This window comes from Leucoraja erinacea, chromosome 1, assembly GCF_028641065.1.
Source record: "Leucoraja erinacea ecotype New England chromosome 1, Leri_hhj_1, whole genome shotgun sequence".
Taxonomy (NCBI): domain Eukaryota; kingdom Metazoa; phylum Chordata; class Chondrichthyes; order Rajiformes; family Rajidae; genus Leucoraja; species Leucoraja erinaceus.
Genome location: NC_073377.1, coordinates 9,558,397 through 9,583,792, shown reverse-complemented (window position 1 = coordinate 9,583,792; position 25,396 = coordinate 9,558,397). Strand labels below are relative to the sequence as shown.

Sequence of the window (25,396 nt, the reverse complement as noted above, 5' to 3'; positions counted from 1 at the left end):
TATATGGATGGGAAAGGAATGGAGGGTTATGGTCTGAGCACAGGTAGATGGGACTAGGGGAAAATAATTGTTCGGCACGGACTTGTAGGGCCGAGATGGCCTGTTTCCGTGCTGTAATTGTTATATGGTTATATGGTTATGATTGAATGGCGGAGTAGACTTGATGGGTCGAATGACCTACTTCTGCTCCTGGAACATAAACTTATGAAACAGATCCTTCAGCCCACCAAGGCTGCGCCAATGAATGATGACCCATACATTAGTTCTCTCCTGCACACTTGGAGCAATTTACAGACGACTATTACAGTGTACGATACAGGATAAAGGGAATAATATCCTGTTTAGTGCAAGATAAAGTCCAGTTAAAGTTAGTCTGGGTGGCTCCAATGAGGTGGTGATGGTGGTTAGGTCCACTCTCTAGTTGGTGAGAGGATGGTTCAATTGCCTGATAACAGCTGCGATCTGTTGTGAATGTCCATGAATCTGGAGGTGTGCTTTTTCAAACTTCTATAACTCTTGCCTGAAGGGAGAAGGGATAAGAGGGAATGTCCGGAGTGAGACTAATCCTAGATTATGCTGGTGGCCTTGCCAAGGCAGCATGAAGTGTAGATGGAGTCAATGGAAGGGAGGTTGGTTTGTGTGATGGACTGGGCTGCGTCCACCACTCTGCATTTTCTTGCAGCCTTGGATGGAGCCGTTCCCAAACCATGCTGTGATGCAACCTGATTAAATGCTTTCTACGGCGCATGTGTAGAAGGTGCAGGGGCAACGGGCAGACTGAGCAGAGGGATGGTGCCTTCGACGCCAAATGGCTGGAGGGCTCATGAACAAGAGGACATAGAATATTCTTAACTGACAAATGGACCAAAAGTAAAATAAAAAGACTCTTCACAGCAAATGCAATGCCTGGCACATTAGTGGAAGCACGTTTAATTAACGTGTTCAAAGAGAATCTGCATAAATATTTGAATGCAAAGTACTGCTATAATGCAACATGTTTCTAGAAGGCAGGTTGGACATAACGTTAGTGGAGAATTAGGGAATACTATTTTCTTTGCGCGAGTCCCATTTATTATAACGCAATTTCAATCGGAATCCATAGAGCCTTTTAAAAATTACTTTGTAAATTGACATCAGCCATGATCACATTGAATGGTGATGCTGGCTCGAAGGGCCGAGTGGCCTCCCCTGAACCTATTATCTATCGTCTAAAAAGCTGTCTTGGATTTAGGATTCTTCCAGCTTTCTTTCCTCACGCCCCTTCAATCAGTCTGAAGATGGGTCCTGACTCAAATGGCACCCATCCATGGCCTCAAGGATGCTGCCTGACCCACTGAGTTTCTCACATATTCAAGTCAAGTCAAGTGAGTTTATTGTCATGTGTCCCTGATAGGACAATGAAATTCTTGCTTTGCTTCAGCACAACAGAACATAGTAGGACATATTTTCTGTCCGACCTACAAACCTGCATGTCTTTGAAATGTGGGAGGAAATAGGAGCACCTGGAGAAACCCACGCAATCACATGGACCTCTGCACATTCAACGCCCGAGGTCAGGATCAAGCCCGGGTCCGATGAATTAGCAGCTCTACCACTGAGTTCCTCCAGGATTTTGTGTCTTTGTCTTGGATTTAAATTGTATAGGGGAAAATAAAACAGTTTCCATGTAACTTCCCACTAATTTAGGCTTAGGAAGTTCAGTATGTCCCCAGCAACCCTCACCAACCTCTACAGATGCACGGTGGAAAGTGTTTTATCGGGATGCATCACAGCATGGTTTGGGATCAGCTCCGTCCAAGTTCACAAGAAATTGCAGACTTGTGTACATAGCACAAGCCATCACGCATACCAACATGACCAACTCCATCTACACTTCATGCTGACTCCATCCACTGACTCCATCTACACTTCACGCTGCCTCTGTAAGGCCACCAGCATAATCAAGGACCAGTCTCACCCTGGTCACTCTCTCTTCACCCCTCTCACATCAGGCAAGAGTCATGGAGTCATAGTGTGGAAACAGGCCCTACGGTCCAACATGCCCACACCGACCAAGGTGTCCCATCTACACTAGTCTGTGTTTGGCCCATATTTCTCTAAACCGATCCTATCCAAGTACCTAAATTTTCTGAAACGTTGCAAGGTACAGAAGTATAGAAAATCCGTACCTCCAGATTCAGTGACAGTTTCTTCCTAGCTGTTATCAGGCAACTGAAGCATCCTCTCAACAGCGAGAGAGCAGTGCTGACCTCCCATCTACCTCATTGCAGGCCTTCAAACTATGTCTAATCGACTTTACAGCACTTTATCTCGCACTGAACATTATACCCTTTGTCCTGTATCTGTACACTGTGGACATACGGCTTGTTTGTCGTCATGTATAGTCAATTCTCAGACTGGATAGCACGCAACAAAAAGTTTTTCACTGTACCTCAGCAGACGTGACAATAATAAACTAAACACCATTGCCTGTTAAAGAATCCAGCTGCAACTTAACTACTGTTGGCCATTGAAACTGACAAGCAATCGCTTCTATTGAAGCGCACTCTATTAAACAACGTAACATACAGCCTACACTATTGTTAGCTTGAGCAACAAAAATAAACCTATCACTATTGTAAAGACCATTATTTTTGAAAATCCTGTGGGTAAAGTAAGTTTTATTGCGAGTTTGAAACTGCCCAGCGCCTAAATTCCATTTATGCAATTGTTTTTTTTAACACAATTTTTTATAGTGTAAGGTTTCTTCGGAAGGCAATTATCAGGTTATAGCAGAACTACCTGTATGTGTATGGCTGTGGGAAGAGGGCTAGTTTTCAGACCCTGTACGTATATGGGCACCTGTGCACCATGAATGGCCTCCTACCTGCACTAAAATGTCATGAGTGGATTGGAGTGCTGTTGAGAGATCTGGTAGCATGATGATTGATGAGGAAAGGACACCAGATGCTGTCTACATGGATTTTAGAAAGCATTCAACCAGTTCCCTCGTGGTGGGCTGATCCAGAAGATTAAAGCACATGGGATCCACATAGCCCTGGTAGCTTGGATCCAACATTGGCTTGGCCATGGAAGGGTGTTATTCTGATTGTGGCAGAAGCATAGGTGGGCTGATCAGCAAGTTTGCGAACTGCAAAAATAAAATGGAGGAACTGTGAACAATGAGGAAGGTTGTCAAAGGATACAATTGGATATAGATCAGTTGGAAATATGGGCAGAGAAAGGGCAGGTGGAGTTTAATCCAATGAAGCAGTATGGCAGGTCAAATGCAATGGGAAGATCTACAGTACATGGCAGGACCCTCAACTTGATTGATCCACAGAGGAATCTTGGGTGCAAATCCACAACTCCGTTAAAGTGGCAAGACAAGAGTCAAGAGAGTCAAGACTCAATTTAATTGTCATTTGGAGTGGTAATAGAGTGGTAAAGAAGATGTACAGCAAACCGCTCTTTATCGAGACACCAGGCTGCAGATGTTGGAATCTTTAGCAAAACACAAAATACTGGAGAAACTCAGCGGGTCAGTGCAGCATCAGGAAAAACAACTGAAAGATGAATAGAATTTTAGAATGATGAGGAGGAATTTATTTAATTAGAGGGTGGTGAATCTGTGGAGTTCATTGCCACGGATGGCAGTGGAGGCCAAGTCAATGGGTATTTTTAAGGAGCAGATTGACAGATTCTTGATTAGTAAAACAGGGGTTATGCGGAGAATGGGGTTGAGAGGGAAATATAGATCAGCCATGATTGAATGGTGGAGTAGACTTAATGGGCCAGATGGCCTAATTCTGCTCTTATGAAAGAGAAACAATTAGTGTTTCAGGTTAAGGACCTTTCCTCAGAATTGAGTAAGAGAAACCACCATTATAAAGTATTAATTTTGTCCTAGCCAAACTATTAATTTTCTTTCTAAGCACCAAATTTCAGAACAGGCAAGTATGTGGCAGAAAGTACCTGAATGGTTCCATAGACAGTAGATTATAGTAGCAATTCTGTAGAATTTGGCCTGTTCTCAGAGTTAGGAGGCCCAGGAGGAAACTTGATGAAGTTCATGTTTTGAAAAAGCTTTTCTCCAATGGAAAATATTTTCCATGTTTTACTTTCAGACTACATGTGCTCTTGTAAACCAAGTTGCATTTTTTAATGTTCTTTACAGCCAGCTTGCTGTGGCAAGGGATTATATTATCATTTTGCGTTGTTACATTTTCAGGCATTTATTTTTCCCTACATTGTTCTCTCAATAAGTTTCTACAGGGATACATATTTATTCCGTGAAAACTTTCCCGACATCCCTCCAGGATTTATAACAATCATTTAGCTTCTAGTTCACATTCAAATATTTTTACGAATACACTGGAAGCCAGTTGTTTATAGTCTGTGCTTGATGTTAGTGCAACGTTTTGGCCCAAGGAAATTTATAGATGGAAAGGATCCAGGCTTTTGCTGAAGAACTGAGTGTTAAAATGTTTTCAGAGATAAAATGATACTGATTAATATTTGCAGAGCAAGTTAACACATTTAAATAAAATGTATCTGAATTTTTATCAGTTTAAACTTAATAACATAATAACATTAACATTAATTGTCCCAAATCTTCATGTCTTTCTCCACAGTAAAAACTACTTGCCGAGGACCTTGCGGCTCCATAGAGATGACTCTGTGCGGAGTTTGGACATTCTCCCTGTGACCGCGTGGGTTTTCTCCAGGTTCTCCAGTTATCTCCCACATTCCTTAATATTATATGTCTGAGCTATCTCCTGCCCTCCTGATTTCCTTAAGTATGCTCCTTAGTTCCCGAAACTCCCTGAATCTACCTCATATGCGATCTTCAGACTATATTTGATTGGCCATTAATGGCTTTATCTTGTACTACACGTTATTCCCTCATCATATATCTGATGGCTCCATTGTAATCATGTATTGTCTTTCTGCTGACTGGTTAGCTCGCAACAAAAGATTTTCACTTGCACCTCTTCCAACCTCTTCTACTGTGCCCGTTGTTCATAAGATGTGGACTCTTATACATAGACGAGTCCAAACGCAGACTGGGTGATCGTTTCGCACAACACCTTTGCTCAGCCTTCCTAAACCTAAATCTCCCGGTTGCTGGGCACTTTAATTCTCCTTCCCATTCCTACAGACCTTTCTGTCCTCGGTCTCCTCCATTGTCAGAGTGAGGCTAAATGCAAATTGGAGGAACAACATTTCATAATTCGCTTGGGCAGCTTACAGCCCAGTGGTATGAATATTGATTTCTCCCACTTCAGGTAGCCCCGGCATTCCCTCTCTCTATCCCTCCCTCATCCAAGTCACACTAGCTTCTCATTTGCACCCTACACACTGCTCACAATGGCCTGTTTCCTTTGTCATTGTTACTTTTTTTGCGTATCTTTCATTCATTGTTCTTTATCTCTCCACATCACCATCTATATCTCGTTTTCCTTATCCCTAACCAGTCTGAAGGGTCTCGACCTGAAAAGTCTCCCATTCCTTCTCTCCAGAGATGCCGCCTGTCCCGCTGAGTAAAAGTCCTGTCCCACGGTACGAGTTCATTCCAAGAGCTCTTCCGAGTTTGCCCTGATTCGAACTCAGAGATTTACGGTAATGGCCGCTCGTCGGTATCCGGGGCTCTCGTGGCCATTTTTCAACATGTTGAAAAATCTTCACGGGTCTTCCAGTGCTTACCTGCAGTTGGCGAGTCTTCCCGAGTACCTGCCGTTAGCATTACGAGCCGCTAAGAGACGTCCCCGAGCTCCGACGTACCTGCTACGTTCATCCTCCGTGCTTACCACAAGTGTGATTTTTTTTTTAAACTCAGGAGAGCTCTTGGAATGAACTCGTACCGTGGGACAGGGCTATTACTCTAGCTTTTTGTGTCTATCTTCGGTTTAAACCAGTATCTGCAGTTCCTTCTTACACAGTATGCTTTCTATGGTGCATCTGTAGAAGTTCAATTGTGACACATCTCTTGAAAGTATCAAATAAATGCCTCAAACTCTATTCAGGGTTTTATGAAAAGGCATGACATCATTGTAAACAGATTCTCCAACTAACTGTGAATCCAAACATTTGATATTGGTACACATCTTTATCTGCATACTTTATTTGTTTTTCTTTATTAAAAGCATTTATTTTTAGACGATACAATGCGAAAATTAAAGTAATGGACATTCTTAGTACAATTACAACTGTGGTTTGGACAATTTTAAATTTAATGAAAAAAAGGTTGTTCCCCAACCTAGCTGTTGATTTAAAAGAAAATCAGTTCATTTTTAGAATTCTGTCTTATCAACAGGGGCATACAAAAACTTCAGAAACATGCAGATCAACAAATATAACTCAAGGACTCAAATTGAATAGATTAAGAATTTTTCGCATTTGATCCACTTTTATTTCCGCTCTATACCAATTAATAGCCAGTATCTAGATATTTACTTGATGTTGATAAGAATATTTATTTCATGCTTTCATTTATTAAAGCATTAAAAGGAAGTTGATTATTTGGCCCAGTAAGAGCAGGAGGTTTGAATTCTGTTGCCTATTTGGAGAAATAATTTATCATAGGACAATTGTAAAAAGGCAAATACATCACAGCTATTAAACATACACTCAAATACAAAGTTCCCAAATAATATTTCAACATAACAAACAAACAAACAAACAAATAAACATTCAGCACGCCAGTTTGTTTCACGTTCACATCCCTATAATAAAGATTTAATTTAGGTTAAAGCAAGATAAGAGGCAAAAGCAAAATCTTTGTCATTGCTGTACAAAACCTGCTGAGATCATGTCGCTGGGTCACTAGTTTAAATTTTCGTCTCTTCCCGATTTTACAAATTATCCTTGTGCAATAAGATGAATTCTCTCAAGAGTTCTCACTGTGAGAGAATCGACCATTGCAGTTAGCCCTGTGCCTGGAATACAATCTATAACACAGTAATACATTTCGAAGCTATCTAGATGTTAGTTTCTTGGGTGTCTTATGAACATTAGTTTAAAATTCTTCGGGAGTAGAAAAGGTTTGTTCATGGATAGTCTACAATGTATCTCTGCATATATATTATAAATATGTGGTCATCTTCTATGCAGAGTTGTTTTATGAAATATTCTTCAACAGCAGGTAATACCAGCTGTGGAGCAAAAAAAAATAAAAATGGCCATATTCAATATAAAAAGAAAATGTAATATCCTCAGGAAACAAAGTGATTTCAAAATTCCCAATTAAGTAAAAGAGGTTAGCAATCAACTCTAAACAGTAATGGTCAACATCTTCAACATTCAACTGAGATTAAAAATTGAGAACTTTCAGTAATGTCCATGGTTTGCCCCAAACTGTCATCTTATACCTTGATTAGTAGATGTCTGTAAAGTATATCCAATGTTGCAAAGTATAAAAGCCTCAACAACTGAACTGCACATTCTCAATTAAATTAGATAATCAAGCTTGTCAGAAATTTTAGAATACTGGCAGCCTAAAGTTACAGAAGTGCGTGCTATTTTGGAGAGACTAAATAAAGGAAAAAGTTTTACTTTCAAGTTTGAGTTGGTAGCATACGTTTTCCAATGTGGAAATACAAATATCTTCCCTCAAACTGAGTATTTGTTTACTTTATTATTTATGACACGATAAAACCGAAGCTCCAAAATGATGTTGACCAGGCAATTGAAGCAAAAAGTCAATTTTGAATTTATTCAGAAAATACAATCTTTTAAACTGAAAAATCAACAACTGAGTGCATTAATATTTCCATTTCAGCCAAGTTGTCAGAGACACATGCTAAGACAGACAACACATTTAAAATTATATATTATTGGCAGGTAATAGGGAACAGTTTTCATCAGACAGGATGATGCATGGTGTATAAAGTTGCACAACTGAAGTGAAGGGCTGCAAACTACTAAAGACAAAACAGTGAAATATGCAAGATTTATTTTAAATAGGAAAGTAGAATACCAGGTGAAACTGGAAAGATCACACAGCTTTTGATTGCATTGGCTTGTCACTTGTAAAGATGTCATCTTTACAGTTTTTCCCCATATAATGATTGTTGTGTTGGAATATACTTGCTCTTCCAGTGGATGAGCCAGTTTGTTTCTGCCTAAACTATAATGACCATTTATTTGCTGCATTATAAAATATTTTCGTACAAAATTCATGCCATTAATAAGGTTCCATATTTATTGATTAGAGTTCCAGGAATGGCGCCTCCAGGAAAGTAGACATTTAAAGATGTCATGCATTGTTACATGCACATCACAGACCATTTCCTTCATTTGTTTTAGAAGCAAAAAAACGAGTAATGTTGGACCCCTTCTTTGGAAATTTCATGGAAAAGAGGAGCACTAATTGCCTCATTGCCATACTGAACTCAAATACGAGGCAAAATCTCTCAAATTGACAAGAATTTCTTTATCCTAACTGTAATTACAAAAGTATAATTTAAAAATTAAGTGGGGCCGAAGGGTTGTATCAGTGTCAAAAGAATAAATAATGTCCAGAATATTATCTTTTACATGATGGAATACAACAAGCATTTTCCATCCTGTCATAAATGCAACAGAAAATTGTTTACATTAAGACTAATGGATTTACATTAATATGTGCATAATAAACAACACTAGTATTTGATCTTACTGTAAAATACTTACACAAGTCTAAAAAACATGTGGTTAATTAAGATTTAAATGCCCAAGATTTCTTCTTGCAGCAGAATTTATCAAAATTTAAATCCTCCTTTATTTTCTCCACACAGACTATCCAGATTGCTTTGGTAACACTTAAACCATTCAGCAAAACTTTAAGCTTGGGAAATTGACAGTCATTCTACCAAACAGATGATGATCAATCTGTCATCTGTTTTATACACTAATTTTTACACAAACTCAAACAGGATGCAAAACAAACTGCTGATTTGGTATCAGCTGTTTTCCACCACCGCCAAAGACCACTTTCAAACCAGGTTAAGAAATTATTACAGGGAACAAAGCTAATCTCTGCATTCATCAACTGAACATTAAATAAATTTAAGTTTGAAGTGTCAAGACCACCACAGCTGACACCTGGAAAATAATAGCGAGTGGCTATCAGACAAGCAGTTAAAATGTTTCACTGGGAATTTTGGATAGAAAAACACTGCCAGTTTACTTACCACACAGCTGTGTGCTGTCAAAAAAAAGTCACAACCTAGAGATGATGGAGCTGCCAGATAACACCATCAAAATAAAATGGGCATATGCCATCCCAAACAGCACAGTTCTAACATGCAGTAGAACAGAATTTAAATTGTCCTGTACTCTCCAGAGGACCAAAACGCTTTTCTCTGGGTCCAATATTGTTTAACTCTTAAATGTATTTGTTTTGCAAACTTCATTATGGCCATTTAAATAACAAATGGAGATGACTGCCTTAATTGACATTAAATTGGGCATAAAGTCCACAAAAAAACAACCAGGAATACAATTATGCAGTGAATATTGCAATCAAAATCTAGCACATCATCAATATGGTAACAATTTTATCAATTTGCAGGTTTTTTTAAATTTCAGCGATCAACTTCCACAGCCTTACTGACTGTAATTCAGTTCAATAAACACATTAAGTCAACTTGTTAAAAAAAAATTCAGTTACAATTCCTGCATTTGATGAATGATGGAAAAAAGTATTCTTTAAAGTACCTGTTGAGAATGTGCAAGACAGCAATTTTCTTAACGGCAGCACTGAAAAGGCCAAAGCTAACAGGCCTCAATTTATGTCTTTTGCTGAAAGAGCATTTTAAAAAAAACTAAGAAATGTAAACTTTCAAAAGATTACGCATTTTTCAGATGCAAAAGTTGCAGTGAATCCCTCCACTGAGATCTGTCACAACACCTTCCTTGATCAGGTTTTCCAGGAAACTCCTCTCTTTCTCCACATTGTGCATGGTTTGAGCTTTCATAGCATTCATAGGTACATTTTCATAATAGTGCAAAGGCATTTGTGGCTGGCTCAGGTTGTACCCAAACCCTGCCAGGCTGACTTCATCGCATAAATGTGTAGCCAGGACAACAGCGCTGACTCCCAGTGTAGGAATATTCTAAAAATACAAAGACAGATATATTCATGTCACTAATGAATCATTTTTATTCAAATAAAACACAGGTGTGGTGTAACATTTGAATAATGATAAAAATCTGAAATCAATATTGCTTCAAAAGGAAATGCAAATACATGGAAAAAAAAGGCACAGGGAAAGATTAGCCAGCACGTTGAGCCAAATTGTTAATTTGAAAACACAGGACAATGTTCCACAATGTTTTCAGATAAGCAATAATCTGGGTGGGAAAACAAAACATTTCATGATTCAGCAAATAGGATTATACTTTAGAATTGCTGCTCAACATATTGAGTAAACAGAAATCTTGCCAAAGTAATCCTTTCATTTTCTGTTTGTTAAAAGTCAATGCTGCTTGCCAGGAACCACAATAATGCACAACCTTTTTACCTGAAGGCTCGTCAGTTGGCGGGATTGGAAACCCGCCCGAAGGCTCCGCAGACGGCATAAGCGGGAGGGAGCTGGAAAAATCAGACACGATGAGCAAGGGTGAACCGGGGTAATGGTTTCAGGTAGGCTTCAGGAGACGCCCCTCAGGAAATAAAGATGGCCGGGCGAGGTTTTTTAGTTTTTATTGTTTAGAGATACAGCGCGGAAACAGGCTCTTCGGCCCACCGGGTCCGTGCCGACCAGCGATCTCCGCACATTAACACTATCCTACACCCACTAGGGAATTTTTTTACATTTACCAAGCCAATTAACCTACAAACCTGTACGTCTTTGGAGTGTGGGAGGAAACCGAAGATCTCGGAGAAAACCCATGCAGATCACGAGGAGAACGTACAAACTCTGTATAGACAGCACCCGTAGTCAGGATCGAACCTGATACTCCGGCGCGGCATTTACTGTAAGGCAGCAATTCCACAACTGCGCCACCATGACCGCCCACGTGACCGCAAAGGAGGCAAAGGACCGCAAGTGAGATGTCGGTTCACGAGAACTGTTCCAGTACATCTAGCGCGTGGGCCGACCGGATTTAGAACTTTGTATAATGATGCCAAAAATGGCAATGCCCGCATATGTAATGTATATTTTAACAGTTTTTGCAAATGAATTTCAGTTGCATATGTGACAAATAAAGCACTATTGAACTAATGAACTATTTTCCATGCTCTAACAAACTTTTCCAGATGTATTGTGGAAGGTTTCCTGACTGTCTGCATCATGGTCTGGAACAGCAATTCCAAAGGACAGGATCGCAAGAGGCTGCAGGGAGTGGTGGGCTCAGTCCAGTCCACCAGAGGAACAGCCCACCCCCGCATCAAAAGCACCTACACAAGACGTTGCCTCAAATAAAGCAGCGTCTAACAAGGATCCTCCATCTGGGGCCATTCCCTCTTGTCACTGCTGCCCATCGGACAGGTGGTATAGAAGTCCCACGCCACCCAGGTTCAGGAACAGCTACATTTCTGACCACTATATAAAATTATAAAAGGACTGGACAAGCTAGATGCAGGAAAAATGTTCCCAATGTTGGGCGAGTCCAGAACCAGGGGGCCACAGTCTTAGAATAAAGGGGAGGTCATTTAAGACTGAGGTGAGAAAAAACTTTTTCACCCAGAGTTGTGAATTTATGGAATTCCCTGCCACAGAGGGCAGTGGAGGCCAAGTCACTCGATGGATTTAAGAGAGAGTTAGATAGAGCTTTGGGGGCTAGTGGAGTCAAGGGATATGGGGAGAAGGCAGGCACGGGTTATTGATAGGGGGCGATCAGCCATGATCACAATGAATGGCGGTGCTGGCCCGAAGGGCCGAGTGGCCTCCTCCTGCACCTATTTTCTATGTTTCTATGCTTGTGCCAACCCACACAACCCTCATGCTCCCTCGACAATGGAACACGATCGCTTCTATTAGTCGTGAACCTATCTCCTGAGATGGAAATAGAGGAGTCAAGGTAGGAAGCAAAGTGTCAGCAAAGGCAGTGAAACTTTTGATTTCAAAACAAAGTCATTATTATACTGGGAAAAAAGGAGAGGAAGACGACGGGTTAGTGCTGAAACGAGGACCATTCCATATAAACCAAAAAGAGATACGTATGCAAATTTCCATAGCTTTGATATACTGAAAATGAGCAGACTTAAAGGAGAAACCGTTCATTGCAAGAAAAGTTCAACTAGGCAGAGCGTAGTGGTGAATTGAAATTAGTTGGGCCTCTGTTCAAGGAAGAAACTAAGGACCCTCAGGCCCTTCCAATGTGACATGGAGATTGGATTGGATGCCCACATTATTCCTTATCATGTATCAGTACACTGTGAATGGCTCAATTGCAATCATGTACTGTCTTTCCGCTGTCAAGTTAGCACACAACAAAAGCTTTTCAATGTACTATGGCACACGTGACAATAAACTAAACTGATAAGAATGAGCAAAGAACGGGAAAGCTAGCACATGGTGTTAATGGTGTTGTGGAAGCCTTTCTACAACCCCTGTGTCTTTCCTTAAGTAATGCATCCAGAACTCAGGCACCATCTCTGAATCTATAGATGTTTGGAAAATTATGGCTAGCCTTCTCTTACTTTCTTTGATATTCTGCGCCAACCATAAGGTATTCAATCCTATTCATTTTAAATATTTCTGAAAGAACTCAGCTAAAACAAGATTCCCCAATGAATCATGTGATTTATCTTTATATTATATATGTCACATGGGAAATAAAAGTATAGTAACTCACAGAGGGTGACAAAAATATTTTAAACATTCTCTGCAGTCCAGATCTTTTGTATAAACCATATACAGTGCCCATAATGTTTGGGAGAAAGACCCATCATTTATTTATTTGCCCCTGCACTCCACAATTTGAGATTTGTAATAGAACAAATCAAATGTGGTGGAAGTGCACATGGTCAGATTTTATTAAAGCGTATTTTTATACATTTTGGTTTCACCATGTAGAAATTACAGCAGTGTTTATACAGAGTCCCCCCATTTCAGGGCACCATTATGTTTGGGACACGTAGCTTCACAGGTGTTTGTAATTGCTCAGGTGTGTTTAGTTGCCTCCTTAATGCAGGTATAAGAGAGCTCTCACCACCGAGTCTTTCCTCCAGTCTTCCCATCACCTTTTGAAACTTTTATTGCTGTTTATCAACATGAGGACCAAAGTTGTGCCAATGAAAGTCAAAGAAGCCATTATGAGACTGAGAAACAAGAATACAACAGTTAGAGACATCAGTCAAACCTTAGGCTTACCAAAATCAACTGTTTGGAACATCATTAAGAAGAAAGAGAGCACTGGTGAGTTTACTAATCGCAAAGGGACTGGCAGGCCAAGGAAGACCTCCACAGAAGAATTATCTCCATAATAAAGATAAATCCCCAAACACCTGTCCAACAGATCAGAAACTACCCACTCTTCAGGAGTCGGGTGCGGATTTGTCAATGACCACAGTCCGCAGAAGACTTCATGAACAGAAATACAGAAGCTACACTGCAAGATGCAAACCACTGGTTAGCTGTAAAAAAAGGATGGCCAGGTTACAGTTTGCCAAGAAGTACTTAAAGGAGCAACCACTGTTCTGGAAAAAGGTCTTGTGGACAGATGAGATGTAGATTAATGGATATCAGAGTGATGGCAACAGCAAAGGTAGACAAAAATGCTGGAGAAACTCAGCGAGTGAGGCAGTATCTATGGAGCGAAGGAAATAGGCAACGTTTCTGGTCGAGACCCTTCTTCAGACTGTTGTGAGGGTGGGGGTGGTGGGGGGGGGGGGAGAAGAAAGGAAGAGGCGGAGACTGGGCTGAGGGAGAACTAAGAAGGGGAGGAGAAAGCAGGGACTTCCTGAAATTAGAGAAGTCAATGTTCATACCGCTGGGGTGCAGATTGCCCAAGTGAAATAAGAGGCGCTGCTCTTCCTATTTACGGTGGTCCTCACTCTGGCCATGGAGGAGGCCCAGGACAGAAAGGTCGGATTCAGAATGGGAGGGGGAGTTGAAGTGCAGAGCCACCGGGAGATCAGGTTGGTTAATGCGAACCGAGCGGAGGTGTTGGGCGAAGCGATCGCCAAGCCTACGCTTGGTCTCACCGATGTAGAGCAGCTGACATCAAGAGCAGAGGATGCAATAGAAGAGGTTGGAGGTGGTGCAGGTGAACCTCTGCCGCATCTGGAAAGACTGCTTGGGTCCTTGAACGGAGACAAGGGGGGAGGTAAAGCGACAAGTGTAGCATTTCCTGCGATTGCAAGGGAAAGTGCCCGGAGGGGGAGGTTTGGGTGGAAGGGACGAATTGATCAGGGAGTTACGGAGGAAGCGCTCTGTGCGGAAAGCAGACAGGGGAGGAGATGGGAAGATGTGGCCAGTGGTTGAATCCCGTTGGAGGTGGCGAAAATGTTGGAGGATTATTTGTTGTATGTGTCGGCTAGTAGGGTGGAAGGTGAGGACAAGGGGGACTCTGCCCTTGTTACGAGTGGGGGGGGGAAGAGATAGGGAGTGAGAGCAGAGTTACAGGGTATAGAAGAGACGCTGGTGAGAGCCTCATCTATAGCAAAAGAGGGGACCCCCCCCCCCCCATTCCCTGAAGAATGAAGACATCTCCGGTGCCCTGGCGTGGAATACCTCATCCTGGGTGAAGATGCGGCGTAGACGGAAGAATTGGGAGTAGGGGATGGAGTCCTTACAGGAAGCAGAGTGGGAAGTAGTGTAGTCCAGATAGCCAATGCCTTACAGGAAGCAGGGTGGGAAGAAGTGTAGTCCTGATAGACATGGGAGCAAGATCTGTCTAAGATCCAAAGCATACCACCTCATCTGTGAAACACGGTATTGGGGGTGTTATGGCCTGGGCATGTATGGCTGCTGAAGGTACTGGCTCACTTATCTTCATTGATGATACAACTGCTGATGGTCGTAGCATAATGAATTCTGAAGTGCATAGACACATCCTATCTGCTCAAGTTCAAACAAATGCCTCAAAACCCATTGGCCGGCAGTTCATTCTACAGCAAGACAATGATCCCAAACGTACTGCTAAAGCAATAAAGGAGATTTTCAAAGCTAGAAAATGGTCAATTCTTGAGTGGCCAAGTCAATCACCTAATCTGAATCCAATAGAGCATGCCTTTTATATGCTGAATAGAAAACTGAAGCCCCCAAAACAAGCATAAGCTAAAGATGGCTGAAATACAGGCCTGACAGAGCATCACCAGAGAAGACACCCAGCAACTGGTGATGTCCATGAATCACAGATTTTAAGCAGTCATTGCATGCAAAGGATATGCAACAAAGTACTAAACATGACCTTGCTGTGCCACAAACATTATGGTGCCCTGAAATGGGAGGACTAAGTATAAACACTGCTGTAATTTCTACATGGTGAAACCAAAATGTATAAAAATGGCCTCTATTAAAATCTGACAATGTGCACTTTAACCACATGTGATTTTTTTCTATTACAAATCTCAAATCGTGGAGTACAGAGGCAAATAAATAAATGATGGGTCTTTATCCCAAACATTATGGAGGGCACTGTAAAGAACCACTGTTCAGGACACTCGTTTTCCAAATATCAAGCTCAAAAAACACCCATCTGCAATCTAAATTCCCCCATGATCACATTTCAAACCATCTCTTACCTGGTCCCAACCCCACAGCTTTGCTCGAGGTTCCGGCAATTGCAGCAGATCTATTGCCGTCTCCCTTATGATCTCCGGGTTCAGAATCCGAAACTGCGCTGGTTTAATTGGTACTTTCTTTGCAACCTCCTGCCAGAACCAGAAATTTTCCCAAAATGACTAGAACATGTAAAAGTAAAACAATGCGTTAATGTTGGACATTAGTGTAGGATGGAACTGCAGATGCTGGTTTACACTGAAGAGGGACCCAAAATGCTGGAGTAACTCAGCAGGTCAGGCAGCATCTCAGATTCAATTCGGTGATCCAAAAAAGGAATAGGTGACATTTCAGGTCAGAACCCATCTTCATGTTGGAAATTATATGCTTTGTTACATAATTTCAAGATTATTATGGCTATCCACTTTAATTTGGAGACATAGCATGGAAAGGGGCCCTTCAGCCTGCACCGAACATCGATCACCCATTCACACGTGTTTTATATTCTCCCAAATTCTCGTCCAGTCCCTACACATTAAGGATGATTTTACAGAGGCCAATTAATCTACAAATGTGCATGTCTTTGGGATGTGGGAGGAAACCGGAGTACCCACAGGAAACCCACACAGTCACAGGGAGAACATGCAAACTTCATACAGACACCACCAGAGGCCAGGATCGAACCTGGGTCTCTGTATCTGTGAGGCAGCTGTCTTTACCAGCTATGCCACAAGACTGCCCATTCAGTAATTTTTGCATATCGCGTGGTGCATATTTCATAAAAGCTATTTCTATCTTTTATTTAATAGTGTTATTGATATTGCAGTCACATGAACCTGAATGCTCTGGGGTGGCAATGACATTCTTCATCAAAATGTCAATTGTGAATATACTTTCTCCCATGACCATGTTCATCATTGAGTTTATGAATTAATTTCGGCTTCAAATCTTGCAAGAATGACATTGTTATCCTCTCCCATTACAATGTGCCAGAGGTAGGAATGCTCCTTAAAGCTGACCGTGAATTCCAATTTCACCAGTATCGCTGATGTGTTTCACCTCAGCTACTGCATCTCAAGTTGCCACTCTGGGTGTAAATTATTAACTGGATATTTGACTCTACATGCAAGATAAAAAGTGCTATGCCATGGTTTTGCTGCTTTATAAATCCACACATATGCAACACTCATGTCGGTAAAATAATATTTTTATGGCAGAGATATATAAATTCTTGATTTGTACGAGTGTCAGGGGTTATGGGGAGAAGGCAGGAGAATGGGGTTAGGTGAGAGATAGTTCGGCCATGATTGAATGGGCCGAATGGCTTAATTCTACTCCTATTATTTATGACATGACCTTCTTCATAAAGGCAGTTGCACCTGAGCAGCTGCTGCAGGCATTAATGCAGTAGGAAAGTGCTAACTGAAGGTCAGATGTTTCCAAAATTGAAGATAGAGTAGAGAGATCACTAGACTACGTACACCTCCCAGTGGCCAGTTTAGAACATCAATGTTTTTACAACACAAAAATACTGAACAGTCGAGAAACAAAGGCTCCACAGATCCATTCATAGCTATCTAAAGTAGGCAAAAATAGCACAAGACAGAAAAAAGAATTCAGCATGGCAAAGGATTTGAGGAATTTGATAAACTTGTACGAGGTGATCAAAAATTAATAAAGTGAAAGAAAATAGAACAGGAGCATTAACTAGCAGGGAATCGGGACAATGTTAAAGGCACATTAAAGGATGTGTTAATCTTTAAAACTCAGCCTAAAATTTATAATAAGGTAAAGGGAAATAGCAGGGACTTTAAACATATTTTCTGACAGCTTTCACAAAAGACTACAGATAATGAGAAATTGTAACCATTTCTCCCACTGGAGAAAAATAACCAGATTAAGAGGGACTGAAGATAGCTGGTTGCTATGCCATAATATGGCTGCAGATAAAGTGTATACATTGGTTGTGACCTTCCAATATTCCACAGGTTCTGAAAAAGTCCCAGCAGAGAACTACACCCAGTTAACACCTGACAGGAAAACACTGAAATACATTACAAATGGGACAACAGAGCATAAAGAAAAGCATAGCTCAATTAGGGAGGTTTCAGCATTGTTCCTTCAGTTGTCATAGATGAAATTACCATGGGATCATCCAAAGGGGCATTATGGTAGAGCTGAGGAATAAGGGGATAATCATCTTGTTGTGATTGTACCCCTACAGGTCCCCTTTTCTAGGGGTTAGATCGGGTGGAGTTTGCTAAGTGTATTTAGTAAAGTTTAATCAAGCAATATACACAGAGCCCTATGATACAGGTTCAGGTTCAGATTCAGATTCAGATTCAGATTCAATTTTAATTGTCATTGTCAGTGTACAGTACAGAGACAACGAAATGCAACGAAATGCACAAAATGCATTCAGTGCAGGCTCCAGTGTTGTTTGGAATCTATATCAATGATTTGGATGAAAATGTACCGAGCATGGCTAATAATTTTGCAAATGGGTAGTATTGTGTTTGGTGAATGAGGCTATCAAGAAATACAGCAGAATCTTGATCAGCTGAGTAGGAATTGCAGTTGAATTCAGAAAAGTGCAATTGTTACATTTTGGGAAGTCAAACCAGGACGTGACCTTCACACAGTGAACAATATTCCCTTCATTCTGTGACAAAAGACAACACATTTCTTCAAATAAATGTTGTTTCTATTATGCATATCAGAAATCTTTAAGTTAAAAGGCTGCTGACTAACGATGACTGTTGCTGGACAGCACAGACCTTACGTCTCGAAGGCTCGAAGGGCCGAATGGCCTACTCCTGCACCTATTTCCTATGTTCACCCACCCCCAATGGAAGCTGCCACCATCTCAAATTTAGAGAAATCTTTGCCATATCAGAAATCTTTCTCATATGTAGCCCAGAAATGAATCTTTCACAAAAGCTTAAAAACATAATCTTTACAGCCTGTTCCTTCGCCGCTGTCTGGAAAGAGCAGACCTTTCATTTTACTTTTAGGCTTTACCATCGGTGATTAAATACTACATCGGCAGAATGCTTCAATCACTTAGAAGTCATAATCACTAACATGTGTTACAACTAATTTTGATGTGCCCTGTTTGAGTAAATAAATAATCATTTTATAGACTTTTGCAGAAAATGGCTTACAATTTGTCATTTAAAACAGCACCAATTTTGGAGAAAGCTCATTAATATGATGCCACAACAGTTTCTTTCTCTGCAAATGCTGCTTTACCGTCTGAGTGGCATTAGCGTTTTCTGATATATTTAAAAAATGAACATTTCCAACATTTCACTGTTGGACATTTAAGAGCGATTCTATAGGTTTCAATCAGATTTTTGGAGGCTTTGTGGTTGGTCACAATGTCATTACCGCACAGAGCATTTTGCATTCCATTAATAGAGTACAAAATACCTGGCCACTATTTAGATGAAATTCAGCATGATAAACAGACAAACAGAAAAAAACTAACATATATTTAGCCACTGCGATGGATGCATGTATGTTCTTATTATGTAGACTGAATAAACCTCATACAATAAAAGACAATACTGAACCAATACATGGTGTTTGCTTATAGATGGAGGAAACCTTCCAAACATACTGGCTCAGCACTATAATGTCACAGAACAAAAAATCAGTACATCAGTGCACTGTAACAATATGTTGAGTATTGATTATTAATTGCTTGTTAAAATTATAAGTTTAATTTTTATTTTGATAGCTGTAATTATTTATGTGTCAGGATTGAAAGTATCAGAATTGAATGTGCGGACTCGGGGACAGCTTCTTTCCCGGTCTTGGTGGGCCAAAGGGCCTGTTTCCACGCTGTATCTCTAAACTAAATTAGTCCAGATAATAATAGATAATATAATAAAGGAATTGCAGATGCTGGTTTATACCAAAAATAGACACATAGAAACATAGAAAATAGGTGCAGGAGTAGGCCCTTTATCTAACTCAGCTCAGCGGGTCAGGCAGCATCTTTGGAGAAAATTGATATGTGAAGAAAGGTGCTGACTCGAAACATCACCTATCCATTTTCTCCAGAGATCCCACCTAACCGGCTGAGTAACTCCAGCATTCTATGTCTATCCCAAATAATATTAGGAAAAAAAAATAAAGAAAAAAAAAATGGCGCGGCCCTGTCCAGTCGCTGTTGTGGCAGCTCCGCTAAAATTGTGTGTGTTTTTAACTTTTATGTTCCTTTTTAACTTATTTCTAAGTTCTAACTCCCTAGTACTAACAAAGTATGACAGGGAAACCCTCTTAAATATCTGACCATGCTGCCATTTTCCTGTTGCCGGAGTATAAACAGAGGATAGTTCGGGAAGCAGTAGAGACGAGGGACGTAAAGCGGTGGTCCGACCAGTCAGAGGCCATGCTGCAAGATACACTGAGTGATGTCGACTGGAATATGTTCGAAGCAAGTTCCAGTGACGTCAGTGAGTTTGCGGAAGCAGTCACGGACTTCATCGCAACAGTAACCGACAACATCGTCCCCACGGTAAGGGTAAGCACCTTTCCGAACCAAAAACCCTGGGTAGACAGATCTGTTCGTGTGGCCCTGAATGCTCGCACTGCTGCCTACAACTCGGGCCTGGCATCAGGAAACATGGACGTCTACAAGGCAGAGTCCTACCGACTGCGAAGGGCGGTGAAGGACGCAAAGAGAAGGTACAGGGACAAGATGGAGTTACAGATGGAGCAGCAGGACACCAGAAGCCTGTGGCAGGGGTTACGGATTGTAACCAACTACCGGAGCACCCCTTCCTCATCCGCATGTGCCGGCACCTCCCTAGCTGACGACCTGAACTCCTTTTACGCTCGTTTCGAGAGGGGCAACACCACTCCAGGTCTGCCGACTATCGACAATACCGCCAGCGGGCTGACTACCGAAGCTGAAGGGAGGAATGTGCACACATTCTCGCTGTCCGAGCACGACGTGAGGAGGGCTCTGACACGGGTGAACACGAGAAAAGCTGCAGGCCCCGATGGCATCTCGGGGCGAGTACTCAAGTCCTGTGCTACGCAGCTAGCTCCAGTGCTCACTACATTATTCAACCTCTCCCTGGACAAGTCCGTGGTCCCTGCCTGCTTCAAAAAATCCATCATTGTACCGGTACCAAAAAATGCCTCCCCAGCCTGTCTGAATGACTACCGTCCGGTGGCCCTTACCTCGGTAGTCATGAAATGCTTTGAGAGGCTGGTGAAGAATCACATCTGCGCCTTCCTCCCTCGGAACATGGACCCGTTGCAGTTCGCATATCGTCCGAACAGGTCCACGGACGATGCGGTCTCCCAGGTCTTGCACACCGCTCTCTCCCATCTGGACAGCCAGAAGGGGGGCTACGTGAGGATGCTGTTCATAGACTACAGTTCAGCCTTCAACACGATAGTCCCCACCAGACTGGCCGGGAAGCTAATGGAATTGGGGCTCAACACCTCCCTGTGTGCCTGGGTCCTGGACTTTCTCACCGCCAGGCCCCAGGTAGTCAAGATGGGAGGGAATACATCGAAGTCCCTCACCCTGAGCACAGGATCGCCCCAGGGTAGCGTCCTCAGCCCCCTATTGTACTCCCTGCACACACATGACTGTGTGGCTAGGTTCAGCTCCAACTCAATAATTAAGTTTGCTGATGACACTGTGGTGGTGGGCCTCATCTCAGACAACGACGAGAAGGCCTACCGGGAGGAGGTGGCTGATCTAGCACTCTGGTGCCAGGATAACAGCCTCCTCTTGAACATCAAAAAAAATGAAGGAGCTGATCATGGACTTTAGGAGGGCACATCATCCAAGGACGTACACTCCATTGAGGATAAATGGGGATCCTGTGGATAGGGTGAACTGTTTTAAATATCTGGGAGTCCACATCTCCGAGGATATGACATGGGCATCACACGCCTCAGCACTCGTGAGTAAGGCAAGGCAGCGCCTTTACCACCTCAGGCAATTGAGGAAATTCAGAGTGTCTCCGAGGATCCTCCAGTGCTTCTACGCAGCAGCGGTGGAAAGCATCTTGTTTGGGAACATTACCATCTGGTTTGGGAATTGCTCTGCCAAGGACAAGAAGGCTCTGCAGAGAGTAGTGCGTTCGGCCGAACGCACTATGGGAACTTCACTCGCCCCCCTGCAGGAACTATACAACAGGAGGTGCAACTCCAGAGCAAATAAAATCATGGGAGACCCCTTCCACCCCTGCAACGGACTGTTCCAGCTGCTACGGTCAGGCAAACGCCTCCGTTGCCATGCGGTGAGAACGGAGAGGTTGAGAAGGAGTTTCTTCCCAGAGGCAATTCGGACTGTAAACGCCTATCTCACCAGGGACTAACTCTACTGAACGTTTTTCCTTCCATTATTTATTATGTAAAAGAATATGTGTGTTATGATTGTGTTTATAATTTGTTTGGTTGTTTTGTTGTTTGTCTTTTGCACAAAAGTCCGCGAGCATTGCCACTTTCATTTCACTGCACATTTCGTATGTGTATGTGACAAATAAACTTGACTTGACTTGATTACACAACAAACTCTCATGACCAGCAATTAATTAATTAATTGAATTCTTCTTGCTAATCAAGACAGAGACATAATCCTATAGCAGGCAGACATCTTGAAAAAAATAAATCTCACTTTCTTTAAGAAAGGTTATCTCCCAGCTTTTCCACGGTGCTAAACTTCCTCATTCCTGGAATTAATCGAGTAAACCTTTGTACACTAAATCACTCGTCCAAAACAAAGGGTTCATTCAAACAAAACTTTTTCACCATACAGAAGTTAACTCTCAATTCTTACTGATCTTCAAAGATTTGTTTATTCTAGAAGACAATGTTTGCCCTAGATATTTAATGACCTATATTGTAGTAGATGGGAGTTGCACACCGTTTCTTGTTGGTGGAATAATCACTCTCTCTGTTCAAGTACAAGTTAGGATTTTGCTAGCTATGTCCTTGGAAAAGTCTTAAAATTGGAAATATTCAGTCGTCAACAGTGTTGTATATATATGCCAAACGAGACTTCTGCTAGCTTCTCACTCAGCTGATAACACTATCACTTTTTTTTGTGATGACTCTGGTGTGGCAGGTAGACCCTGTGTTATAGCATGTGGTGATTGTCAGCATCAATGCTGCTGTCAATATTTATACCCATCCTTGGCAAACCTCAGTCGTTCGCTATCTAGTCCACGACTTATTATGCAGCTCTTTTATGTAATAACATGTTTGCTCTATTTCATTAATTTTCTAAATCCGCAGCAGCCATTGCCCTTTTAGTTACATTATGTTACAAATGTACCCCTCTTCGAGGCGTAAAACCCCATTGTATTGTTCACTTTTACCGGTTGTGACCTGATGATTTACCGAAACATTGTGCACAATAATTGGTTCTATTATCAAAAAAATATTGACATTCAAATAAATGTACTTACCACTTGCTCTCTTTTAATCATAGCCTTCAGCCAGCTGAAATCTACTGCCTTATACATAACGGCAACAAAGAGCATGTACGGATCATAGTCTAAAGGAGATTTTGGAGCTCCTTCTGGGTAGCTCATTCGGATAGTTGTTTTATTACCAACATCTTGAATAAATCCTTGGATTGGTGCATTGTTCAACCTGTATCGAGAGAATAAAAAATTCTTGTTAAGCAAATAAAACGATATTAAAAAATTTGAGTAATATTAATTTAAATGCATCCTAGAGGTTCATCATCGAATGCCCTGGAAGATAAACATTTCCAAAATGTTTCAGCATTTGATAGCCTTTTTTTAAGATAAGCAGAAACTGCAGGTCTAAACTAGGAACAGCATACATTCAGGAAATGCGAAATCACCTCGGCTACCAAATAGTCCCACGTGTAATTATGCCATTCACTCTACCACCAGCACAGAGTGGTTGCAGTGTATATCAGTGTCATCAACACACTGTGTCTTTACTTCACTTTATTCATACTGTAACATACATTACTGCACTAGCTGTACATGGTCTGTCACGGGAACTAGAGAGAGATCAGTGGGTGGGGAGGTTGTAATTATACTTGTGATATGGGGAGTGGTTAGTAGTGGTGAGGTCACTATGTTAAAGGTACATGCACATATCATCTACATCCTTCCCCTTAGAAACCAAAGGCAACAAGGTAGTGACAGGGCGACCACGTCACATGCGCTATGAGCAGTTACGCGAAGTCGCCATAACGGACAGGCGGCTTGACAACGCGTCCCGACCGGGTTTGCATCTCGCCATCTCCCCTCCCTGCAGGAAGAAAAGGAGCAGGTGCAGGTGCAGGTGACCGAACCGGAACGGGGGACCCGGGAGGGGATGGAGAAGACGGGAGAAGAAGGAGGGGACGCGGGCGCAGCAGCGGGCAGACGAGGGAGGGTGAGACGGGGGAGAAGTCGGCTGATAGAGCTGAGAAGGCAGGGACCGAGGCATGCGAGGAGCGGCGGGAGGGGTGGAAGACTGCAGCGGCGGAGCAAAAGGGTCCGCGGGCGGAGGTGGTGGCTCGTTGACAAGCCGCAGGTGCTGTCGTGACCGGCGGTAAACGGTGCCGTCATGGTCGACCAGATAGGACCGAGGCGAACCTGCGGAGCCGACGACGGTGGCGAGCCTGGAGTGACCGGAGGGGGACTGCATTCGGACAACTTGACCGGGGAAGAGACTCGGGAGAGGTTGGCAGGACTTATCGTGGGAGCGCTTCTGGATTTCGTGCTCAAGGGCAATGCGCTCCTGGACAGCAGCAGGCTTGAGGACGGAGGGCACGAGGGAGCGCTGGGCCACCGGGATCGGGGGCCTCGTGGTGCGAGACATGAGTCGCTGCGCAGGGGAGCCCATGGCAGGGTCGCGGGAGATGTTGCAAAGGTTAAGGAGGGCAAGGTAAAAGTCAGAGCGAGACAAACGACAATGTTCCAGCAAGTCTTTGGCACTGCGGACTGCGCGCTCTGCCAGGCCGTTGCTCTGCGGGTACTCTGGGCTACTGGTGTAGTGGCGGAAATTCCAGCTGGCCGCGAAATCCCGAAACTCGGCGCTCGTGAACTGGCTGCCATTGTCCGACTGCAGACTGGCCGAGGAGCCGAAGGTAGCGAAGTGGCGGCGCAGCTTCCTGATAACGGCCGAAGAGGTGAGGGAGTGCAGCTGGTCAACCTCGAACCAGCTGGAGTAAGAGTCGACAAGGACCAGGAAGTGCTTGCCACGCCACTCGAAAATGTCAGTGGCAACCGCCATCCAGGGCAGTTCGGGAGCAGGCTGCTGCAGAAGCGGCTGCCGTTGCTGGTGGGGAGCGAGACTGTTGCAGATGGAGCAGACGGAGACCCTCTCCCGGATGTACTGAGCCATACCAGGCCAGTAGAACTGGCTCTGAGCGTGAGACAAAGTGGCCTCGGCCCCAGGATGACCGCGGTGAGCGGCCTGAAAATAGTGGTCGTGCAGCGCAGCAGGTACAACCACCTTGTGTCCCTTCACAACCACGCCGTCATGCAGCACGAGCTCATCCCGGACCAGGAAGTAGGGCACGGCACCTGCCGGCAAAGCGGAGCGACGGTCCGGCCAGCCCTGCTGGATGACGGCTGCAAGCTGTTGCAGGGCAGGATCCTTGGCAGTGTGCTGGACCAGGGACTGCATCTGCTGTGAAGGTACAATATTGACTTTGAGCACCATCAAGTCAGACATTTCATATGGGTGGCGATCGGTGGACGTTAGCGGTGCGCGGGACAGCGTGTCGACCACGAACATGTCCTTGCCTTTGCGATAGA

At 42.8% G+C, this 25,396-nt stretch overlaps 1 protein-coding gene across 4 annotated transcripts in view; it reads right to left on the bottom strand.

The window, feature by feature from the left end:
- Positions 1 to 6,100: 6,100 nt before the first annotated feature.
- The window catches only part of st3gal5 (ST3 beta-galactoside alpha-2,3-sialyltransferase 5), a 92,240-nt gene continuing 72,944 nt past the window's right edge, over positions 6,101 to 25,396 (bottom strand). For 2 of the 4 annotated variants that reach the window (XM_055650473.1, XM_055650390.1), the window contains 3 exons: positions 23,078 to 23,264; positions 15,659 to 15,817; positions 6,147 to 10,076 (listed from right to left, as the gene is read on the bottom strand). In XM_055650473.1, the coding sequence (XP_055506448.1) occupies positions 9,822 to 10,076; positions 15,659 to 15,817; positions 23,078 to 23,264 (601 nt within the window). In that variant the 3' untranslated portion in view covers positions 6,147 to 9,821. Of the gene's footprint in view, positions 10,077 to 15,658; positions 15,818 to 23,077; positions 23,265 to 25,396 lie in introns of all 4 variants that reach the window. The other 2 variants (XM_055650553.1, XM_055650636.1) reach the window with 2 other exon arrangements.